Genomic DNA, 23,832 nt, shown 5'->3' with positions numbered 1-23,832 from the left:
CAAGACAAGTAATGAAATTATTTTGTCATGTTTTTCCCGGAATTCAATGTCTCCTAATGGCTATCTAGATGTGTTAGTTTCTCCATTCGTGTCATTATGGAATGCTTTTTGTTTCGTGTTTGTGACTTTGTTGTGGTCAAATTTGTTTGGCCGTAAAAAGGAACGGATCTGGTCTAAAAGGGCGCGTTACTCGAACATACCTGCAGACATGGCCTCTGGGTCCCCTCGAGATGGAAGACGTCCATGTAAATCTCAGAGCTCTTTAGATGAAGGCGATGATGGTTTACCGAGAGATATAGCTAATCTCAGGGCGTATCACAAGCAAGCTTATGGCTACATTGCAAAGGCTCTGGAAATCGACGAAGAGGGAGGTCAGAATTACTTCCTTGAAACATTTAATTTTAACCGACACACGTGTACATGTACATATTCATGGGAAGAATTGTGTTTTGAATTTATGACTAAGCAGTATCCTTGTCTGTATAAATCCGATTCAGATGTTCTTATTTAGAAAGAGCACAGCTTCGTTCTCGATTCCAGCGTGCATTGCAGTGAGACTTGGATTGTGTAGTCTTTCAGATGGTTCAAATTGTTATGATTATATTTTATTTTGATCATATTTACAAGTAAACGAAATAAAATTAATACCAACTTGATTCTTATCACCCAAAGGGGGCCTGTCATCGAAAAGAAGAGCTGTAGAATTCTACAGGAAAGGAATTGGTGAAATGGAAACAGGACTACAGATTAACTGTGATGGAGAAGGTATGTTGTACCAACTAATCAACCTTTCTAACATTATTGTACCCCAAATTTTTCCTGGGTGTAACTTCTCATCCTCCTTCAGCTGAGATCCAAACTGTTTCAAACCATTTTAATTTTATTCTCCACTTATGCCCACAGTTAGACAGTTTTTAATGCAAAATATACTTGATTCACAGGAGTGGAATGGGAAAAAGCCAGAAAGCTGCAAGATAAAATGAAATCAAATCTGGAAAATACAAGAGAAAGATTAGATGAATTAGGTAGGTTAACACAGTAAATTGCATTTGTTTATACTTAAATTGTATCAATGACAAACTCAGCTACGCCCATCATCCATAATCTACATGTATTAATTGCTGAACAGATGGCAACTCAGAATCTATTTGTTGAATTGATCATAGAGGTCTGGACAGACCTTTTTGTAAAAGGGCAAATAGTGTTTCTCAATAGTTGGTGGCTTGAATTATAGGTTGTAGTTTTTATTAAGTCTAATGTTACAAGTTGTGAGATCCCTGCCCTGGTAGTTAAAATTTAATGAGCTGTTGAATGAAGCTTGTCATGATTTGCTTTCCATGATTCAATTTGGTGACTGTTATGTAGAGATGGGAGTTTATAATTCTAAAGGATGACAGTGTCCTTTTTATTTTTTTTTTGTGGCCAGCTATTTAGAAGTTAACCTCAAAGTCCATGCAAGACATGTTTTTTTGGGATGTTATTTGGTGTCTGCCATCCACAGTGTATAAGGCAATTACCATAACAGGATCATTATATGCAGGTTTAAATAAACAAATTTTTTGTTTTAGTGGTGTTGCTATTGTCAGCATCAACTATTAACCAGGAAGAAGCTGCCAAGTTAATGGAAGAAGTGGCCCAAGAAGTCAAAGCTGAAGAAACAGCTGACCCTATAAACAATGTGAAGAAGCCACCTTCAACAAAAAGCACAATGGTACTTCCAAAAAAGTCAAATTCCTCATATAGTGCAACTGGCACTGCTACTAATTCAAAAGTTCCGAGTAGGATTGTAACGAAAAAAACTGCGTCAACTTCAGTGCCTGCCAGACCAACCATTGCAGGACGGAGCCCTCTTGCAAGCAGGAGGAATCCTACACAGGTACACAGTACTCCATCATCCATTTGTTATAAATTTTAACTTCATTTCAAAAATGTAAACAAAGAACAGTACTGGCATAGAATGGCAGAAAAATTAGTTAGTTTCATTTGATAATTATTTTTAATTTTGAAATTTGAAGTACACTCTGAGAATTAAAAGGATATGAAAGTTGCCATATATTGCTTCAGGGTAGCCAAACATTTGCAATACATTACACACAACAATGTTGCATTGAAATGTTGTGTGCATTTGCCCTGGCATTTACATACACATCACAAAGGATAATAATCTGAGCTAGGTATTTGAGATACATTTATAAGTGATACATGACATTGTAATTTTCTTAGACAAGGCAGTCAAAGCCTTCAGTTGGGTCTGAGAATGACAGATCAAAGCAAATGGATGAAAAAAGGAGGAAAATATCACGTCTCAAGAATGTTGATTCCAAGTTAGCCGATCATATATTGGATGAAATTATTGAAAGGTACCAAGTGAATGCTTCACAGCTGTATTGCAACCTGTGTGAATAGCATTAAAGTCTCAATCATTAAGTGGTGAAAAAGTCAACTTGTTTCTCTTGTGTTTGGGTCAACAATATGGAATGGTTCTTTTCTATTCATTCAAATGTATTTTTCTTCTCTTTTTTATCCTAGTGGCCCCCCAGTGCACTTTGATGATATAGGTAAGTTCTAAATGTGTTCCATTATTTTACAGCAACCTTTTATTTTTTAATGTTTGTCATCACCTTTTGGAAGCAGGAAATAAACACTTGCATTTCAGCATATGAAAATTACATGCTGTCTCCTGCTTGCCAAAGGGTTTTGTAGACTTGCCTGGGACTCAAACTGCAAACCTTAGGTCTCTGAGCCATAGTACAAATTACCAAGTATACTACACTTAAAATAAATGTCAGAGGACTGGGTTTAAACTGGGATCACCCATGATTGCAAGGAAGTTGGAAGATGGCATACAAGGCTGGATTTAGTTTTTGGTTTGATTGCCCATTCATCCATGATTGTTCTTCCTAGCTTTTTTTTATTTATCATTTACAGCATGATATTTGCATTAGATTTCATAAAATTGTCAATCAAAAAATCTTTTATTTCATCTTTTCAGCTGGTGCAGAAAGTGCTAAGAAACTCCTTAAAGAAATAATTATCCTTCCATATTTAAGACCTGAGGTATTTTATCATCCACATTATTAATTTCTTTAAAAGTGGAGCACATAACATATGTGTAGGTTGTGATGTAAATATGTTCGACAAAAAATTAATGCCTCAAACTATGTAATAGCATTATATTTACTGCATATTCAATCCTCTACAGCTTTTCACTGGTTTAAGAGCCCCAGCTCGTGGACTGTTGTTATTTGGGCCACCAGGCAATGGAAAAACTATGTTGGTAAGCTTATATGATATCCTTTTTCAACAAACATGACTTTAAATGTTTTAATGCTTTCATTCTGAAAATGAATGTGATTGTGTCAATGAAGAACAACTCTCTTGCCACCCATTCTGCATCATTTCCTATAGTTTGTGTTTTTGTTTGTTTTCTTTTCCCTCATGAATCGGCACCCAGTATGATTTTATCTACAAGATCTTATGGCTGTCTTTTGGTTAAAACCTTCTACATACATTTCATCATCAACAGTCTGTAGAGGAAGTACCCAACTTGTGATGAAAATATCTGTCAGTTTGTCAGTTTTTTTTTGTTTGTTTTCTTTTGCTCAGGCAAAAGCTGTGGCTAGTGAATCAAAAGCAACATTCTTTAATATAAGTGCTGCCACTCTCACATCCAAATGGGTAAGAAAAAGTTCATATCAGTTCTAATTTTTCTACTAAATGTTTTTGAGATGATTTTGGATGGCAGCTTCAGATCATCTATACTCCTTTAAAATAAGGTAACTGAGGAGTCTTATAATGAATTACAGGGTTAATAAATTCTTACTTTGCAAAGAATGATTTTTTTTTCATGCTTGCATGGTGTCTAGTTTCTTAACTCTTTACACCCTATGATAAGGATGCATTTTCTTACTGTTCTCTCAGGGCTAAAAATTGCTTGGTGGCCAGTTGGGCCAGTTTCCTTGAATTTTTAGTGGCCCATCCCAAAATGAAGTAGCCATCCATTTCCTCTAGTTTAATATAGTTTTATATGTTGTGAATGTGGATCGCTTGTGAAATCACTGTTAAAACAGCTCGGAATTTCCACTTCAGAACTAAAAATTCACTGAAATGGATGATCTTAGAATCCACGCAAAGAAACGAAGAGAATAGTAGTCCAGTTAAATTACATATTGAGCTTTATTTTTAACTTTGTACTTCACATAATTTACATTGCAACTTTTTGAAATTCTGTAACATTGTCGCACATCAGGCATTCAAACCTTAACTTTTGGTGGCCCTAGTCAATTTGATGCACCACTTGTGATTGTGCGACCGCCAATTTTTAGCCCTGTTCTCTATGCATTTCCTAAGGCCCTGACAACAAAAATTTGTTTAACAATCAAGAGCTTGTTTAGTTGATAATCATTTCCTTTACTCTCAGGGCCTTTATGTGTTATTTTGGGGTGATATTGTAAGGAGAAATTAGATGCTAATCACTCTTAGAGATCAAAAGGTTGACCTTATAACTTTTTATCTATATTTGACAGGTTGGTGAGGGCGAAAAACTCGTGCGAACTCTGTTTACTGTTGCTAGAGAACTGCAGCCCAGTATAATATTTATTGGTAGGTGCACCTAATGATTTGGCCCAAGTGTTAATTTGTGCAGCATGATATGGGCATTAAATGGCTCACAATGGTTACAATTTCAGATGAAGTGGATTCTCTTCTATGTGAGAGAAAGGAGGGGGAGCAAGAGCACAGCAGAAGAATCAAAACAGAGTTCCTAGTTTCTTTTGATGGAGTAAGTAGTTATAATAAAATAACTGGCGTTTGCACTTGTCATGAAAAGTGGCATTTTTAACCTATGAGCACAAATGTACAGTATGTATGTCCTGTGTATTTATAAAAAAAAGGTTGTGATCTGTTTCATCTTTCTTTCCCCTTCTTTTTTGTATACTTATTTTTCTCTGATTTTCATGGATTTTATTGAAGAGAGAAATACCTGATGGCCTCTGATTATTTTACCATTTGATTGTTTGTGTCGTAAATTCATGCTGACTTCCCACAGGTCATTGCTGATCCAAATGAACGAATATTAGTGATGGGAGCCACCAACAGACCAAATGAACTTGATGATGCAGCTCTCAGGTGCTGCACCAGTTGAAGATTTTTACTAAACTGACTTGTCATAATATGTACTTATATTTATACTAATAATGTGGTTCAGTGGATTTAACATGCAAGAAAAAACATTTGAAATACTGTGTAAAAAAAACAGTGGTTTATTTACAGGGAATATACATTAGAGAGTGCACAGCCTTCTGTTTTTGTTGTTGTTGCTGTTGTTTTTTTGTATTGATGATGTGTTTGAGTGCACTGTAGGTCTATGTCGTATTTCTTCAGCAATTTTTACCTGTTTTTTTTTTCTGCGTGGCCCAGCCACTTACCTCAACTAGGGTTCACCGTTTTTAATTGGATGTACTTTTTTTATTACCTGTTGTTTGTAAGTTATTTAACCTACAGTGTGATCAACTCGTTCTTGATTTTTCGTTTTTGGTATCATTTGTTCTGGGATTTTTCCCTGCAAAAGCTAAACAGAACTTTAAAAAAAATACCTTTTTTTGTTGATGTTGTTATTGTAGTTGTTGGTTGAATATGTCTTTCTCTAGAAATTTTAGATTTGAAGTTCAAATTTATGTTACATTTTGGCAATGTGATATCCTTTTTTGTCTTCTTATTCCTTTGTCATTCAGAAATATTGTTAATTATTTTCGGCAGGCGAATGGTAAAACGTGTGTATGTACCCCTACCGGACAAAGAGGTATGTGAAGGATAACTGCAATTCATTGTACAGTGGTACTGAAAGTGTATATTAACTTTACTCTTAGAGACAGTTACTGATTGAACTAACATTGCTCAATCTCTTTGTGTTTAATTTTTTAGACTAGAAAAGTGCTCCTATCTAAACTTCTCGTCAAGAATCACAACCCACTAAGCTCATCGGAGATGGAGTCTCTCGCCAGGTAATAATGGCCCGCAAAATGAATAATATTTGCAACACGGGTAGACAAGTCCTGGAATTTCCTTGTTTGCTCTACTTCAGTGGGTGTTGCTTTGTATTGGGCTTGATACATCTCAATGCCAGTCCATCGAAGAGTACAGCGAGCTGTTTTCCCACTATGATTCAGTCCCCTCCCCGTCGTTAAAACATTCCTTACCCTTGTTTGTGGACCGCTGACGCATTGTCTGTCTGGTTTTGTCTTTCAGACAAACTGAAGGGTATTCTGGTAGCGACTTGACAGCCCTCGCCCGCGATGCAGCATTGGGACCCATCAGAGGTGAAAATGACTTTGTCGATATACAGTAGATTTCTTTTCATTTTACCATCCTTATTCCACGGAATAGCTGACTTGTATTTGTTTCTCTTGGCTATCATCAGACCTTCGTCCAGACCAAATACAGTCCGTAGATGCAACTAAGGTGGGATGTAATTATTTTATTATTTTGCTTTTACAGTTTGGCAGCTTTAATCTTTTATCAAGACTGTAGTGCCTTTTCCTTAATTCCTAGCGCTTGAGTGGTTTTGTAATCGATGTTTGATTGTACCACTCTACCTCCTTCCAGGTTCGTGGCATTAGCTACAACGACTTCCAGAACTCTCTGAAAGTTATTCGACCCAGTCTTTCGCCTCATTCTCTGAGGCTGTTCGAGGACTGGAACAGATCCTTTGGTAGCAGTGCCCAAGGCTAAGGAACTGAAATGGCGCTCGATTCATGCCCTTTTCACACCCCTTATAGGAAATTGAAAATAGTTCGGAGGTAATACGATATTCTGGGCCTGGTTGTGCAAAAGGCGGTTGGCACAATTCCATAGGAATATTGAGAGTTAACTTGTTTTCTCTTTTATTAAAATGTTCATAATGTGCTTACGTTTTTGTGAGGTTTATCCCGTTGTGAAGCAAAACTGAATTTAATAGACAGATAACCAGGAAAACCTGAACTTACAAATGTGTAACTTATTGAAAGATTAGTGGGTTAGTGGTATCGTTATTGACTAACCTGGCCCGAATTTCTGTTGTTTATCTGATTTGGTTTTAATTTTCTATTTCTTTGAGAGACATGATATTTGAAATACCATGTCCAATTTCTGTGATTTTTACCAGATTGTTTTAAAAATTGAAATAACTCGAAAGACCCAATTTATTTTTATAAAATGAAATCCATAGAAAAGATGAAAGAAAGAAACAAGAAGAAACAAAACTTCTAATCTGATTTGACAAGGTGCTAAGACTACAAGAATCTTTGATTCTATCTTAAATTTATTCCGTTTTGAGCAAAACTTAGCTTGTAACGCTTCACAAGAAAATGAATAGCTCTAGATCCTGTATGATCCACGCAGACGTGTGTTATGTTTTCTGTAATTACAATTGCACCCTTGGAAGAAGTATTTGTCTGTTGGCTCGTCTGTTAACCCTGATAAGACTGATTAACATCCAACTTCTTCAAACTGTATCGCCATAGAATGAAACTATAAGGTCATAATGAGAAAATTGATTATCTCTAACTGAATAATCCATTGATTGTTGAAGAAATTCTCCTATTCAGTACTATGGGAAATGTACAAAGAATGTTATGGAGAATGTACTAGGTTAGGCTTAGGATTGTTAGGGTTGACCTGATTTTGTTCTTCATTCGGGTAACTTGAGCGAGACTGTATTCCAAAAAAAGAGAAATAAAAGAAAGAAAAAAATGAAAAGATGGCTGGGCTTCGATTCTGATCAAAATGTAGTGCGGACTTTCAAAATCCTCCCTCTCTTTAAAACCATGCGTTGCTGTTGTTGTCTGTTTTTAGTTTGGGTCAGGAAATCGAGAGGAAAAACGCACTAAGTCGTGCAATTTCGAAGACTGGTGCATGCACCCTGAGACGGAACATTTCTCAGAATAAAGATTTAAGCAAGAACAATGTCACACAGGAGTGACAAGTAACTATCAAAAATCCCTGTGGCTTTACCCATTCGAAGTTCCGCTGTCTGCCACCGCTAGCTCGGCAAGCCATCTCTTTATTATTAGTTACGCATGACCAAACAGTAGTATTGCGTGACATGCGAAATTGGCTGCAGTGCTCGAGAATTGCACCAGATCAAAACGTCTTTGAAAGTGACGATTATTAAGGAAGAAGGTAAGAGCAGATGTGAGAATTTTGTTATTATGCATATTATATCGCGATGTTTGCTTCACTTTGAACCTAAACACTAGAGACGCTTGTTTAACCGATCGTTCGATGATTTCGTACATAGACATCCTAGACATCTCAGCTCAAAGGTTTATACCCCATTCACACCAGCAAAACATGTTTTGTTAAACTGGTTTTCATTGAATGAAAATTATAAATAGAGAACTGAAAAACTTGATTTTCCATTGGATTCAAGTACTAGCTAACTTGCATTTCCAATGTGCTACATTCAAGTCAAAAATATTCGGTTAAATAGTTTCTATGAAGAAAAAAAGAATTAAACTGTGTTTAACAAAACAACTTTTAAACATGTTTAAGCTTTGGTGTGAATGGGGCATTAGTCTGGCTCGGAGACGCGATTTTACTTTGAGCATTAGGAATAAATCAGCTGGATTTTCAGGACAATATGGCAGGATAACGCAATACAATTCGTCAGAGAAAATGCATTGTCTTTCCTAATATACGTATTAAAAATGATCGAGCTAGTTCATACGAATGATGTGGGTTTGTAGTTACATAATTAAGTCACAAATTGCAAATGAACAGCTGTTCGCTTAAAATCCGGCACAATTCACTTCGATCGTTTCCTTTGAGAAAGAGATATTTCGATGGGAGGTTTTCCAACCGATGTGCATGTGATGAGGCAAGCAAAAGCGCAAGTCGTATGGCTTTAATAGAAATCGTGTTTGTATTGCGGATATTACCAGATAAATTGCGTACGAGATTTTTATGGTTGAGTTCTTATTTTGCCTAACGGTATCGAAATTGCTTGCTATTTCCAAAGATTTTGCTGTTGTTCAACTCGCTGATTGCATAAAAAAAATTTGCATTTTATTGAGACGCCTGGGGGCGTATCAACAATTCTCATTGGCTTATTTGCTCCTAGGGATTTTTTAATGAGGCGAGTGCACAGACCCGTGTCGACGAGTTACTAATGTTTACAGCCAAATATTGCTACATTCAAAATTCTTGCCATTTCCCATGCTAAAACGTCTGTTTTTTTCCCTATCATATCGACTGTCAAGTGCCGGAAAATGGGAAATTTAAAATCTGCTTTCGTGTTTAGGGTTTTTTCACCATCAGTATTAGTTTTCAATAAATAGTTGGTGTTTATTCCCAGTGTCTCATTCTCTTTCCTCAGCTAGCAATCAATCAATCGATTGAAATTAAAAAGCTACCGATTGATTTCGATTGCGAAGTTATAGAATACGAAGTATATTTGAAACAACGTTCCCGGTAGGCACTTTTGTTTCATACAGCCACAGATTACGCAACGTAAATCTTGACATTTATTTTAGGAAAATTCCTGTTGTTTCATAATTATCACTTCAACTCGTCTATTGTGTTACATTGCGCAATCAGTCAGGTCACTTACTCTATACACCTAACATCAGTCAGCTCTCTATACATTTTTAAGGTGCTGACAATGAGACTGTTTACCTATCAATAGCGCATTTGGTTCGAGATCAATTTATTCTTATTTCACATCCTATATCAGGGCTGAGTTCGAGCACTAAAACATCACAGAACAGTCAAGCAATGTGGTAAATGGAATAGGGTGCTTAAGAAATTTTGGTCAAATGGCAATTTTTAAAAAATAACTTGTATTGCATCACCTGGATCTCCCGGCTCAAGCCCAACCCATCTTTTCTAAGACATCCAGAAAAGATTTTGAACTGTGACCAAATTTTTGTCGCTGTTCGTTGGAATGTTGCAATTCCAAGGAAAGAGGGTAAAATGAAATAATTGAAAAAGACCCGACTAATTAATCCTTTATAATTGAATCGTCGACGAAGACGAAAAAAAAAATCAATATGCATGAATTTTTCCTTATCAGGTAATGGTTGATTTCAGATACATCTACAGAAATGATTCATATCAGTCGAATTACAACGCTCATTAATTTCTCTGCGTTTACGTGTGCTTTCAGCGCCAAATTCTTGTGATAGTGATGCCATATCCATATTTACGTGTTGCCTTCGAGTGTTTCACCTTTGTTTAATAGTAGAATTTTTTTTTCATATAGCAATACTGGTTTAATCATGCCCAACGAAAAGGATTTCGCTTCCCTGTTCCAGACTGTTGATGAACATCCTGAACCAATCAATGCAGAGGTAAAGGGTAACCTCCCTTCCTGGCTGAGGGGAACCTTACTCAGAAATGGACCAGGTAAATTCGAGTGCGGCGACACTTCGTTTAAGCACCTGTTTGATGCCCAAGCACTTCTCCACCGTTTCCACATAGAAGATGGTCATGTGACCTACAGCAACAGGTTCATAAGAAGTGAAAGCTACGCCGATTCTCTAAAACGCGGGGACTCCATTCATATGCAGTTCGGCACTTTTATACCCCCAGACCCGTGCCAGAACATCTTCTCCCGTTTGTTCTCGTGGTTTTGGAAAGAGGAAATCGGCAGAGATAACACTCTTGTCAATGTGTTTCCTATCAAAGGCAAGACTTACGCAGCGACCGAGACAAACTTCATCTATGAGATCGATCCCAAAACCTTGGAAACTTTGAAGAGGGTCGACCTCCTAAAGGAGTTTCCAGGTAATGACATAAACCAAAAGCTATGTTCTATGAGTTTGGCTCCTTTGTTTCATACTCTTTCAAGATTAGGTCGACCTGACTAACTTTATTGTACAATGACAATGTTGATGGCGAAGGCGTTAGCAATGATTGAGGTTGGCCTGTCCTTTTACTGATTCATTACATGCTGGTCTTAAGTTTAAAGTAGACTACGATTCAATCAATCGTTATCAATTAATTATTCTAAGTGTTCAATTGGCTTTTCTTCTATCCATCAGCTGACGTAAAGATCAATTCTGCGACAGCCCATCCTCACGTAACCCCAGACAAATCAGTGATCAACATCTCCGCCACGTATGGTCGAACTTCCACCTACAACATTCTTCAAATACCACCATCCTCTGAAAAACCAGACGAGCGTCCTTTGGAAGGAGGTAAGGTCCTTTGTTCCATCCCAGCCACAAATGGGCTCGGCTACATGCACAGTTTCTGCATCACAGAAAATTATTTCATAATTACCGAACAGCCACTCGTTCTGGATTTATGGCGGGCTATAACCCACAGGTTTTCTGGATCTTGTCCTGCGGACTTTCTATGCTGGGATCCAGACAGACTCACCAAGTTTCACGTGGTCGACAGAGAAAGTGGAACGCGTGTTGGTGTCTTCACAGCGGATCCATTTTTGGTGTTTCACCACATCAACGCGTTCGAAAAAGACGGCAAGATTTTTTTGGACGGTTGTTGCTTTCACGACGACTCAATTATTCGTCAAGTGTATCTTATTAACCTGCGTTCCACCAATCAAGAAGAACAAAAGAAGTATGACATCGCTGAGGTTCGCCGGTACGAGCTACCACTGAAAGAGCTTGGAAACGTGGAGGTAGAAAAACCTCTCCCCAAAGGAGCTGACGGACTGGACTACACTTTGCTGTATACTGGATTGGAACTACCGCAATTTAATTACGCAGAGAAAAACGGCAAGCCATACAAGATTGTCTATGGCTTGTTACCAAATCCAGATGATCCATTTGGTCAACTGGGGAAACTGAATGTTGAGACGAAGGAAATCCTTAAGTGGGAGGAGCCTGGGAGTCAACCTTCGGAACCTGTGTTTGTTAAAGCTCCTGATGGGAAGGACGAAGATGACGGTGTGGTGCTGTCATGCGTCATAAACGTCTCTGACCAGACCACCTCTCTGCTGGTGTTGGACGCGAAAGATTTTAAAGAGCTGGGTCGTGCTGTGGCCAAAGTGGTGTCTCCAATGTCATTCCATGGAATTTTTCAGCATGAACAAGGACTATAACTACTGGACTGAATTTTTTTCCCTCCAAGATGATTCTCTCTTGTACTAGATGGAAAAAAAACTTTACATATAGATTTTTGAGAAATGACAGAGTTTAAATATGCGAAATCTGTCTGTGATATGATCTGAAGCGTAATACTGCAGATATATTTCTAATTTTTTTATGGGGTGAGTTTATTAAACTAATCCCAGCTCCAGCCATGAGTCCTGGAAGGTTCTCTCGATGGAAATTTAGATCGAAAATCAGGTATTGAAAGTCACACGTGCGATTTCTTTAATCAAATCAATCTCTAAGGGTTATCGTTAATTGTTGTCAAATAACGTGCAAAAAAACTATACAAGAACAAAGACAACAAGGTCGTAACAAGAACAATATCAATGATCATTACCTTCCATAATTTTAGAGGTGGCCCACCGATAGCTAATGCTAATTTTGAAGGGCTGGGCTACTTTTATTAAAAGTTACTTGATTTATTGGATCAAAAAAATACAATTGCGCGCGCCAACAGAGAAGAAAATAAAACTCGATAGTGATGGATGAGACTTAATCAGTTGAATAGTCATAATAATGTCTCTTTCTTTAACTCCTTTTTTCCTTTTTTTTTCTTTCTTTCTTTCTTTCTTTTTTCCGTCTTCCTTCCTTCTTTTCTTTCTTTCTTTTTTTCTTTTTTCTTGCTTTTTCTTTTTTTTTCTTTCTTTCTTTCTTTCTTTTTTCCGTCTTCCTTCCTTCTTTTCTTTCTTTCTTTTTTTCTTTTTTCTTGCTTTTTCTTTTTTTTTCTTTCTTTCTTTCTTTCTTTTTTCCGTCTTCCTTCCTTCTTTTCTTTCTTTCTTTTTTTCTTTTTTCTTGCTTTTTCTTTTTTTTTCTTTCTTTCTTTCTTTCTTTTTTCCGTCTTCCTTCCTTCTTTTCTTTCTTTCTTTCTTTCTTTTTTCCCTCTTCCTTCCTTCTTTTCTTTCTTTCTTTCTTTCTTTTTTCCCTCTTCCTTCCTTCTTTTCTTTCTTTCTTTCTTTCTTTTTTCTTGCTTTTTCTTTTTTTTTCTTTCTTCCCCTCTTCCTTTCAGTCTACATTTATTCCTTCCTTTCTTTCTTTCTTTCTTTTTCTTCTTCTCCTTTTCTACAGTACTACAGTGAATACAGTTTACATTGGATGCAAAATATTTGAAGGGACTGGTTTGAACAGTGCTGTATTGATCCATACTTAATAACAGTTGTCCCACTCTCCTTTAGCCCCAGTCCCAAAAACTCAGTTTAACTTTGTTGCTAAGATGTTGAAGTTTGGTCAGTATGGAGGCAACAATGATCCAGTGAATAAGGAACATCAAATACTGTAGGAGAGGAATATACAGTGCTTTTTTTCTTGTTTGTTTAAGTAACGGTGAAATTTCTTTTGAATATTCCCTTGACGAAGAGAATCAAGGACTGCTATAATCGATTACTCATTACTTTTGGAAGAACCCTTAAGATACGCAAATCTTTCCCTATCCCTCTATTTCTTCTTCCTTGTTACTTCCTTGTGCCAGTTTTCAAAGAAATTGTGCTAAGTCAATCTGTTCCAGGATTCTCCTTAGTTTTCAGCACAACAGGTAAGGGACCTTTTCAAACCGGTAAAGCACATTTGCAGCTTCAGGCGGCTGGTCATTCTCAACTTTGTCATTTCCTAAAGCATACAGTACATCGCGCCTATCAAAAATTCTCCATCGAAAAATTCATAATGTGAACGATACACCTTTAGGTTCAGAGGTTGAACAAAACAAAGTAAAATTTTGTTTAAAAGCATTGTATTTGACTATGCCCTTTCCAAACTGCTCATGACGTAAACTGGTCTCCCTTCGATTTCGGGAGATTACATGGCATATCGCTGGAAAATCAGTGGTGTCAGCTACGAATCGCATTGCTATGAAATCGAATCACATCGACTAGCTGAATTCGCGTTCTAATCTTCTCAAATTCAGAACTTTTACGCTGTCGAGAGATTTTATTTTCAAGGCTTCTTTTAAACCGTTGTCTGAAACACATTTCAAGTAGAATTTCACGATGAAGACTAGCTTTGTCCCCACGTGTTCGTGGGGCAATTGTAGAGCTGTCAAGGCGGTTATTTCCGGCAATTGGCTGCTATCTTGTTACAGGACAGAAACGACAGCATTGCTTGCTACCGTTTCATCGTGAAAACTGAACAACTAAACGACACCACATTTGCACGTGCAGAGAACTGACAAATGTCATGAAATTTAGCAGAAAGCCCGCGAAAAATCACTCTTGCTTCGAAATTCGAAAGGTACCAGTCAGTGTTAGCTAACTAAAGCACACGTACTATAATAGTGCGCACTGTTGGCTTTTTATTACACTTTCTTACCAGATTAGTTCGCCATAAATGCGTTTTTTTTAAGGGTTCTGAGCGTTTGAAGGCGGTAATAAGAGCTCTTAGAAGCGGTAAATTTTACCGGTTACCGCCTGATAAGGAGAACCCTGCTGTTCATGGTCCAATACAAGGCGGTGCAAATGTTTCTAAGGACTCTCTATGCCCATTACATGAACATATACTTAAATTTAAATAAGGAACGAGAAGGACTTCAGCAGTGCTTAGAAGTTCAAGTAGGGAACGGAACATTAGGAATATCCGCTGCCTCAAAGGTAAGTCGTAACCTTTAGCTTCTTTCGATGTGCTCTGTAACGATTTTTTAATTACTGAAAGGGTTGAACCTATGATGCAGTTTAAGGAGTGAAACGAAGGTAGCTAGTTTAACCGAGTCTAATTCCATAATGACGTTCGTAGAAATACTCATTTGTTACGCTGTAAAAGCATTGTTTTGCCTCGAGGTATTACGACTGAAATTATTAATATAGTGATGTAATGGCATTCCCTCAGTAGTTTAAATTTCTTTTCTAGCCGTAATCTACGATAGACTGCTATGATGCAAAATGCAATATCATGATTAGCACCGTCAAACGCAATAGGACTATATATGCAAATTGTCTTGACAAATACAATTTCGACAACAACAACACTAATTACGCATCCACCTGAAAGCTCGTTCAAGCTTCGACCCCAATTTTCTTATCTTTCCCCTTTTTAGTTGCTTTTTTAACGCGATTCAATTCATAACACCATGAAAAGTCAATGGTGACTAAACAAGTTAGTTCGAGTTAAACTTCTACTCAAGCATTAGCAACGATATCAATTTTGCCCTGCATTCGCCCCAACAAGAATGTGACGAGATCTCGCTCTCTAGTTCCAGCACGGCTAGTATTTGTAGATCGTAAGAACTCCGATTCTTAGCGACTGATTAACGCGTTTGTCATCCTTAAAAGTTTATTCGTATCTTTCGTTGGTTTGTCGTAAATAGCGTTTGGATTTGCAAAGGGTTCTTGTTGTTATAACCTTTTACGCGTGACCTGGTGCTAATTTAAGGAAATGACCCTACGCGCACGTGCAACGTTTCTAGTTCACGGCAGGGAAATGCATTTCATGCACAAAATACATGTAGTGACTTGTGTACGAAATTTTTATGAGTTCTCCACGTTAACTTCCTTTAGTTTGTCATTCCATGTTTTATTTTTTTGGTCTTTGAGGAGAATAAAATTTCTATACCTGTTACGTAACGTTGAACGAATAATTTTATCCTTAGCAGGAGCCCATTTCTCCTGTCCTTAGTAAGGATTTCTTCTAATCATTGCAGTTCTTTCTTTCTTCTTTCGATAATTTAGCATTTATGACGAGAAATATCTTTCGGCCGTGTCAGTTTAAAATTTTATATTTTGTCGATATTCAGATCACGTGTAAATCACGCGATTACGACTTCAACAATGTTCTCATCAACCGCCGTTCTCGATGAGTTGATAACAAACTCTTGGCCTGTCCGATTTTTCAGTGATTTAGATTAAGTGAAATATAAAATGGCAGTAATTCTGATATAGCGAAAATTTCATTTGGGTAAAATATCACTTTAATATTTGCAGTGTTGGATGGGAAGCACATTCTCTATCGTCACGCGTTCCACTTGTCACGTTTGAAATCACGTGCTCACTCAGCCGGCAAGCAGTCTGAGAGGAACGTTAAGGTCTGCGAGTCCTTGCAGACTTTGCTTTAAGGCTTTTACCACCTACTCGCGAACGAAGAAACGCTAATATAAAGAGGGCTGCTTGCACGCACGCTTATGCTCACACAAAAATATCTCTTGTTTAAAAGTTTTAATAAGATTACAACCTTGAGATAAAAGAAAAAATAGGAGCGAAAGACCCATCACGGCTGCAAATTTCCTAAGAACCTTAATTGTGAGAGACAGCTAGCTAGGGAATTCAAGCACAGGGGTTTTCCTTGAAACGCTGTTGGTGACCGGAAGGCGAATGCGATTGCCCCGTTTTATGCGCACTATAACACCTATTAATCTGTTGGAAAGGCAATTCTCTTAGCAGCAAAAGACAAACACCAGAGATTCGCTCTAAGCTCTGGGATAAAGCCCTCAGAACCATCGCCTACCCTTCTTTTCACTGAATTGAGTTAGAAATCGTGAAATGTCTCCTTCCGTTTGAACAAACAATTCAGAACTCTAGATCTCTTTTATGCTTGATCATTTTACGAAAATTTTTTTTTACGAAGAATTTGTTTCACTATAAATGGTATACCCTATTGTTTCTCAGGCGCTTCCACCGTTCTACCCATGACCGAAACGCAAGACATCTCTCCCTTGTTCCAAACTGCTGATGAACAATCTGAGCCAATCAAAGCGGAGGTTAAAGGTAACCTCCCCTCATGGCTGACCGGGACCATGATAAGGAATGGACCTGGTAGATTCGAGTGTGGTGACACGTCGTTTAATCACTGGTTTGATGGCCAAGGTCTGCTACACAGCTTTCACATACAAGATGGTCACGTGACTTACAGCTCCAAGTTTGTACGAAGCGAAAGTTATGCAGACACAAAGAAACGCAAAAACTCCATTCATCTCGAATTCGGCTCTTTTATTGCCCCAGATCCCTGCCAGAATATCTACGACCGTTTTGTGTCGAAGTTTTGGATGAGTGAAGTGCCTTTTGACAACGCATTTGATTCCGTGTTTACCTTGAAGGACAGAGTCTTTGCAGCAGCTGATTCCAACATCATATTTGAAATCGATCCCAAGACCTTGGACACTTTAGATAAGGTCGATTTTGCCAAAGAGTTTCCAGGTAAAATGAGCATTTCTTGTTAAACAGTTTGTATCAATCAGTTAAATATTTACTACTCTTTCTGTTGGTCAATATAAGGTTTGAAGGCGAATGCACTGCTTCCATAAAATAAAACTCTTTCTCTTTCTGGCATTTTAGATTTGACCAATCAGAGAGCCGTTAGGTCTCGGTTATTTCTTTGTATATTGATCTGTCCCATTCAACTTTTGAATAACTACTCACCGTAGTTGTTTGTCCCACAAGGTGACGCCAAGATCAAATTCACCACAGCACATCCCCAACACACTGAGGATGGTTCACTTATCAACATCTCCGTGACACACGCTAAAGACTCTATGTACGATATCATAGAAATCCCAGCCTCCAAGACGGGAAAGGACGAGCATCCTCTGGAGGGGGGTAAATTGATTTGCTCGATCCCACCCACCAACGGAGTTGGGTATATCCACAGTTTTTGCATCACCGAGAACTATATCGTGGTTCCTGAAGCACCACTGGTACTGAATTTGTGGGAAGCTTACGTTCACCGGTTAAAGGAGAGTGGTGTCGTTGATTGGTTCCAGTGGATAGAAAATGAACGTGGCAGATTCCATGTTGTCGACAGGAAGAAAGGTACTCACGTTGGAATATTTACAGCTGATCCGTTTTTTACGTTCCATCAGGTCAACGCTTTCGAAAGGGACGGGAATATTTATGTAGACACTTGCTGTTTCCATGATCACACAATCATCAAACAGACATACTTGCATAACATGCGATCCACCATAATCCCAGGGGTAAAGAAGCTCGATATCCCTGACATTCGACGCTACGAGCTTCCTCTCAAAGACCTCGGAGATGTAAAGTACGGAAAGCCCCTTGAGAGAGGACCTGACGGCCTGGATTATACTATTCTACATGCCGGCGTGGAATTTCCAATTATTAACGACACAGAAAAGAATGGCAAGCCCTACAGTTTTTTCTATGGTGTAGGAGCTGATGATCAAAAGTGGTTTAGTCACCTGGTGAAGGTGAATACAGAGACTAAAGAGTATATCACGTGGGGAGAGCCTGGAGGTTTTGCGTCAGAGCCTGTATTTGTCAAAGCGCCCGATGGGAAAGATGAAGATGACGGTGTGGTGCTGTCATGCGTAATAAACATCCCAGAGGAGACCACCTACCTTTTGGTGCTGGATGGTAAAGAATTCAAGGAATTGGGGCGAGGTGTAGTAAAAGGAATTACACCAATGAGCTTCCACACCGGCTTCTTCAAATAGAACAAACTCGTATGTTATCACCTGGCTAAGCTTTAAATGGATCGTGGTCTACTTTTGTAGAACTTGTAGAGCTCCATTTAGCCCATCCTACTTTACTAGGTTGAGAAGCCGTATGAATGATTTATTTCAGTATAATTGTTCAGGTGATTATCGAGATACGCGCACTTTGATTGATTGCGGATTGCGTCATATCTCGCTATAGTCACCACTCGCGCAAGTTGTTTGATATTTAAGCATAGATTCGGATCAAACAGCTGAAATAAAATTTTTGTCTGTCCCAATGAATGTTAGGCTATTGCTTTGGCAGTTGTAACTAGTAGCTAGTAGCTATCAGAGTGCGATATCCTGGAATTCTCCGACGCAGGAAACAGTAGCCAAGAAGTCTCAAAATTTGGTTATGTGTGTTTTAATGAAAACTAAAGTTTTACAAGGTCTTCGCACGATCACGATCAAAGGCTATCTAAAATATCGACGTTTCGGATTGACAACTTATTGGGAGTGTACTTCCTGTCATTTTACATATATCTGGGCTGAAAGATTACATAATTGCGTAATGTGTGCCCTAGTCCCCGCCATGCGATATAGAATTCTAAGATCTTATTTACTTATTTACTGTATCGCAATTTGTTTTTTATCACAACCTCTAATCAAATCTTCTAATGCCAAATCTGCAATCTTCATTTTGCTCTGTAATGGGCGTGGGATTTGTTACCAACTAAATTTTATTTTTAGCTTGTATTATGTAAACAGGTTTCTCTACAACGGTCATGGTCAACCCACACTTTATTATAGTTACAGCTTTGGAAATGTGCGTGCCTTACATTTTAGAATATTTTAATGTTGTTCCATACAGATACCTTTTATATTGACCAAGTTGCTTTCGAAGTCGTATTAATTGTGTCGGAAAAGATATGGCTGCATCTTTAACAGATTCGCTCAATTTTTTAAAGTCTTTTATTAAGTTAGAATCTCATTAAATGGCTAAGATACAGACTTGCTGATAATTTGTGCTTTACTAAAGAATTGGTTGTCAATTTATTCGTTCACTCCTTTTGATAATTGGAACAGTATCCAAGGAGGCAACAACAAATTAAAACAAAAAGAAACACAAAAAAATCCAAGATTGAAATTATGAAGATATGTTGGTGGAAAGCAATTATAGTTTTCTGAACGCAGGCTTTCTCTTCTCAAAGTTTTCAACATGAAATAAGTCGCTTTGTTGGTTTTGTTGACAGTTTGCTAGTTTGTCCATCTTTTGCCTCGTAATTGGGAAATCTGAATGGCTCGTAAAATCGTTCGATTATATTACACACAAAAAAAGCTCAAAGAAAACAAACAGAATAACATCTTACCTTTAAATGATTCTATGTAACATGCAGTCACGTGATGGTAATTACGCTCTCTGCAATAATATATATCACTGGAAAGGATTATTATCATTAGACCTCACTAACATATGTTACGTAAGCTTTATTTACTTCTTTATTTACTTCTGATAATATCATTACTAATATTTTTTCCAGAGATTAAAAACTGAGAGAACCTATCCGCGTGACCCACGATTTTTTTTAAAGTCTATTTAAGTTTCGCGCCACGCTGGGAAACTACTCTTTTTTATACCTCCCATGATTACGTGGTAAACGGTCTCGATACCATCCGTCTGTACGGTTTTTCAAAAATTGAAGTATGGCTTCAAGGCTAAACAAGGTTACGGAGTTAACATATTTCGATCAAATAGTAATAAGTTACTTGAGGAGTGTCTAGTTCACGAAAGGCTTTGGAAATGTTAGCAACATATCCTTCCTTTGTGGCTCTTATGCTTCTCCATAACACTTGAGCTTTCCTAATGTGTGATATCCTTCTTCTCGTGGCCAGTCCCCCAAGTCACCAAGTCTGATTTGTGAGACGGGCAGGACAGACTTGTCTGTCAAAAGGCCACTATCCTCTCTCCAGCCGGCGTTACTAAACAAAGGAAATTCACCATGGCAGTTGCACCTTTTACCAGATAAACAAGAGTTTGTCACTCCGCATGCGCACGTTCTATAATGGCCTCTTGCTCCGCCCCAGTAATTCATCCGTTTTCCATTACGTGACACCCACCAAGCTGTACCTTCCGAAACCGATGATACGTCATTTTTACATTCGTACTTGATAAACTGTTCACAGTTCTTTGAGATTTGAGTGAGCGCTGCTAGCTGAGCGGTGCTGACTCCAGTATATCGAACATCTTTCCTGTAACATCCGTTTGGTTCACATCCATTGGTATTACCGACGTGAGTTCTACTCTCACTGTTGTGACTAATTACAGTCACACCAACTCCACCCTTGTCACCCATGTCACAGAACACACTGAAGGGTGTCACGCCTCCTTTGCCATCGGGGTCAATAATATAATTACCTGACGAGGCACCAGGCCACTTCACTTTCGCTCTGCTGCAGGACTTGGGCTCGGGCCTGAGATTAATAACTTCGACAACTGATGTTGCCTTTATAGACCGCTGAAAATTTTTAGCTTCACATGAGTAACTCCCAGCCTCATTTGGAGAAACCTTCGAGAGCAGCAAAGTTCCATTTGGATAAAAAATATGATTTTGAGGAAGTGCTTGACCCGACTTTTTCCAAAATATATTTAGTGCACCTTGTGCTGCACAATGTAAAACTACTTTACTGGAGGCTGATACAGTCAATTTCTGTGGAGGGGGTATTCTAAATTTGAGTGTGTCAAGAACTGTCACTTGGGCGACAGCTGAGTCTTCTCCGAGTAGATTCGTTGCTACGCATGCATAAGCTCCCCCGTCTGCTTTTTCTATATTAGAAATGGTCAGGGTCCCATTGACCACTGTCGTCTTTTTCCTCGGTAGTGGGCTAAAGGCTTTCTGCCATGTGAGCGTTGGAGTCGGCTGACCGCTGGCTTGGCAGACCAGGGTCACGTTTTGGTTTTCTTCAACAAGTACAGACGAAGGTTTCCGAATAATGTTAGCACCAACTGAAAATAAAAAGAGAACAGAAATTAACTAAAACTTAAGTCTATTGTAGAAAATACAATGTCATTAATGAAGATCGCGAAGACTTTGGAACATCAGCTCCCATTCCCAGCCTGTCGTACCCTACCCAATGTCACGCATGCAAGTGAGGCTATAGTATACTGAGCTATCACTATTCCGTCTTATCGTACGAGTAAATAAGAACTGATCAAACGTAACTAAATAGCTATGCTAAAAGACAAAAAGTGAAATGCTAGCAACCTTGAATAGACAACGCAGCTGTAGTATTCATCATTCCCAAGATGTTTTTCGCAACACAAGTGTATATTCCGTCATCCCCTGACGTAACACTCGTGATAACCAGACTTCCACGTGATGCCACAATACGCTTATCCGTGGGAAGAGTTGAGTTCTGCTTTAACCATGTCACCTCTGGCTCTGGATTTCCAGCAGCTAGGCATTGAAACGAGGCTGTTTCACTTGCGTTTACCACCTGAGACTTTGGAAGTACCACGATTGAAGGAGTTGAGATGGATTTGCCAGGGTTTCCCTTAACTCCGGGGGGTCCTATAGGTCCTGGAGGTCCCTGGGTACCCGGGGGGCCTTGGTTTCCCTTAGGGCCCTTAATCCCCTGTGGTCCGGGTGGTCCGTGATTTCCTGGAGGGCCTCTTAGGCCCGGTCTTCCTCGTTTTCCCCTACTGCTTTTGGGGCAATGTACATTACAGGTTATGTCGCTCAAAGCAAGTCGCACTTCCCTTTGGATAACATCGCGATCGATGCTGTCGCTAACATTTCTTCTTTTTTTTAGGGTTTGCACCCGACGCTTGTGACGTACGTGAAACTCTAGATCTGTGAATAAGAGCGGACAGAAATAGTACACACTGTAATTTTTTGTGTTAAATCGCCACTAACATAATTTTATGACAAATTCAGGTTGGTTCAGATGTAAATCAGCGAAGTAAAACTTGCTGAACTCCCCTCGATGTCTATTTGTTCTCTGGGGTAAGATTAGGGTCGGATTGGACGAGACGAAACGAAAATGCCTAAATATTGAATGGAAAGCCACAACCGGTGATGACCATGTAGATCTAACCAACAACCCTAATTTCCTTTGGAATAGGAGGTTTTACTGATTCAGATAAAATATCAAATGGCGTTACCATATCAAAGCAGCTTAGCCTAGATTTTCCCGATATAGTAATTGGCACATTATCTAAAGGTTTTTTTTTCCTTTCTTCTATGCTTCCCTCTATATCTGTTAGGTTTACGTGTTGCTATTTAGATTTGATAGATATCGTGGTTTATATAGTGAGATGTGCACCTCATGCAACGAGGAAGTCAATTTGGCTGAAACTTTATGTATACTTAATGAAGCCCATTCCTAGCACAAGTGGATATTTCCTTTTGAAATATCACCATCTTTTGTTTATCTCTTAAGGAAGTCGTGAGGCTCACGGCATTAAATTATGCCGGAAGCTAAGCGATGTCAGGTTTCAGCAAGAAAGGACGAGTTGAAGGATGAAGCTAATACGGATGCGAGTACGTTTTCTGACAGTAGCTGATTTATTAAAGCTACAATGAAAAGTTTTTGTCTCCCATTAAGAACTTAAACTATTCTTCTTGAGGGGAATCATCCCACATTTATAATTTTTTTGCTTACCGATGTTCAGTGTTACAGTAACGGCAATTTTTGCTACAAATCGATTTTCATTTACCTTTATCTGAGGTATGTTCCAAGGAAGACATATCTTCGTCACTTCCCTTGTTTCGGATCTGGAGGTTTTCTTCCTTTAGTTGATTTAATTCTTGAAGCATTTTTCGATGAACGTGAAGTTCAACCTCAACATGAATGAATCCTACAAGACAGATTACAATGAGGAAAACAAGCGTGCCAGAGGCTTGTCTTGGCTCTGATTTCTTCATATTAACGTTCAGCAAGGCGGCAGAGAATTGCTGGCTTGAGAAAAAGCCTCTGGTATAAAAGCGCAGCCGGCAAGCTTCTTATGAAGTCTGGACTACTCATATTTCGTGTTGCTGCTACGTGTTCTCTTAATCAATCTTGTTAATCATTACTTCCGCTCACGCAGTGCATGTGATGTACAGTCATCTCTCTCGTAAGCGGACTCTCTCGGGAATTGGAAAGAGTGTCCGCCTACGAGAATTGTTCCCTTAGCACTAAAGAAAAAAATTATACTGGGAAGGAAGTCCGCTTAAGGGAGATTCAAGGAGAAAAGTAGATCATGACGAATGTGGTCATAACTTGACATCATAAATGTTATGTCAAAAGAACGGACAGCTTGCTTTCCCGCTTTGCTCTGTCAAAGGTCATATTTTTGTTGATTTGCAAATTAAGGAAAAGTTTATCGCTAAGAGTCAATTATTATGC

At 38.6% G+C, this 23,832-nt stretch overlaps 4 protein-coding genes across 5 annotated transcripts; 3 read left to right on the top strand and 1 right to left on the bottom strand.

The window, feature by feature from the left end:
* Window positions 1–7,736, top strand: LOC131782208 (spastin-like). Its single transcript, XM_059098919.2, has 17 exons — window positions 1–371; window positions 673–765; window positions 942–1,025; window positions 1,569–1,876; window positions 2,224–2,360; window positions 2,530–2,558; window positions 2,993–3,057; window positions 3,203–3,277; window positions 3,607–3,678; window positions 4,527–4,602; window positions 4,689–4,780; window positions 5,048–5,127; window positions 5,758–5,800; window positions 5,923–6,002; window positions 6,247–6,317; window positions 6,419–6,459; window positions 6,604–7,736. The coding sequence occupies exons 1-17, from the start codon at window positions 47–49 to the stop codon at window positions 6,727–6,729; spliced, it is 1,797 nt and encodes a 598-aa protein (XP_058954902.2). The 5' UTR covers window positions 1–46; the 3' UTR covers window positions 6,730–7,736.
* Window positions 7,737–8,059: 323 nt separating this feature from the next.
* On the top strand, window positions 8,060–12,585 carry LOC131782232 (retinal Mueller cells isomerohydrolase). Of its 2 annotated transcripts, XM_066170434.1 has the most exons (4): window positions 8,085–8,157; window positions 9,353–9,447; window positions 10,238–10,761; window positions 11,019–12,585. In XM_066170434.1, the coding sequence occupies exons 3-4, from the start codon at window positions 10,254–10,256 to the stop codon at window positions 12,041–12,043; spliced, it is 1,533 nt and encodes a 510-aa protein (XP_066026531.1). In that variant the 5' UTR covers window positions 8,085–8,157; window positions 9,353–9,447; window positions 10,238–10,253; the 3' UTR covers window positions 12,044–12,585. The 2 variants fall into 2 exon arrangements, with proteins under 2 accessions (XP_058954929.2, XP_066026531.1); XM_059098946.2 differs by lacking the exon at window positions 9,353–9,447 and having other exon boundaries at window positions 8,060–8,157.
* A 2,018-nt stretch (window positions 12,586–14,603) lies between these two features.
* Window positions 14,604–18,747, top strand: LOC131782224 (carotenoid-cleaving dioxygenase, mitochondrial). Its single transcript, XM_059098938.2, has 3 exons — window positions 14,604–14,671; window positions 16,679–17,206; window positions 17,450–18,747. The coding sequence occupies exons 2-3, from the start codon at window positions 16,699–16,701 to the stop codon at window positions 18,460–18,462; spliced, it is 1,521 nt and encodes a 506-aa protein (XP_058954921.2). The 5' UTR covers window positions 14,604–14,671; window positions 16,679–16,698; the 3' UTR covers window positions 18,463–18,747.
* Window positions 18,748–19,993: 1,246 nt separating this feature from the next.
* Window positions 19,994–23,426, bottom strand: LOC131782190 (roundabout homolog 1-like). The gene is made up of 3 exons (XM_059098905.2): window positions 23,162–23,426; window positions 21,708–22,295; window positions 19,994–21,448 (listed from the first exon to the last, which is right to left on the bottom strand). Exons 1-3 carry the CDS (start codon window positions 23,367–23,369, stop codon window positions 20,277–20,279), a joined length of 1,968 nt encoding a protein of 655 aa, XP_058954888.2. The 5' UTR covers window positions 23,370–23,426; the 3' UTR covers window positions 19,994–20,276.
* Window positions 23,427–23,832: the final 406 nt, after the last annotated feature.

Source organism: Pocillopora verrucosa, chromosome 7 (genome assembly GCF_036669915.1).
Source record: "Pocillopora verrucosa isolate sample1 chromosome 7, ASM3666991v2, whole genome shotgun sequence".
In the NCBI taxonomy this organism is placed as follows: Eukaryota; Metazoa; Cnidaria; class Anthozoa; order Scleractinia; family Pocilloporidae; genus Pocillopora; species Pocillopora verrucosa.
Note: the sequence above shows the minus strand (reverse complement) of the source record. Positions and strands in the feature narration are given on the sequence as shown.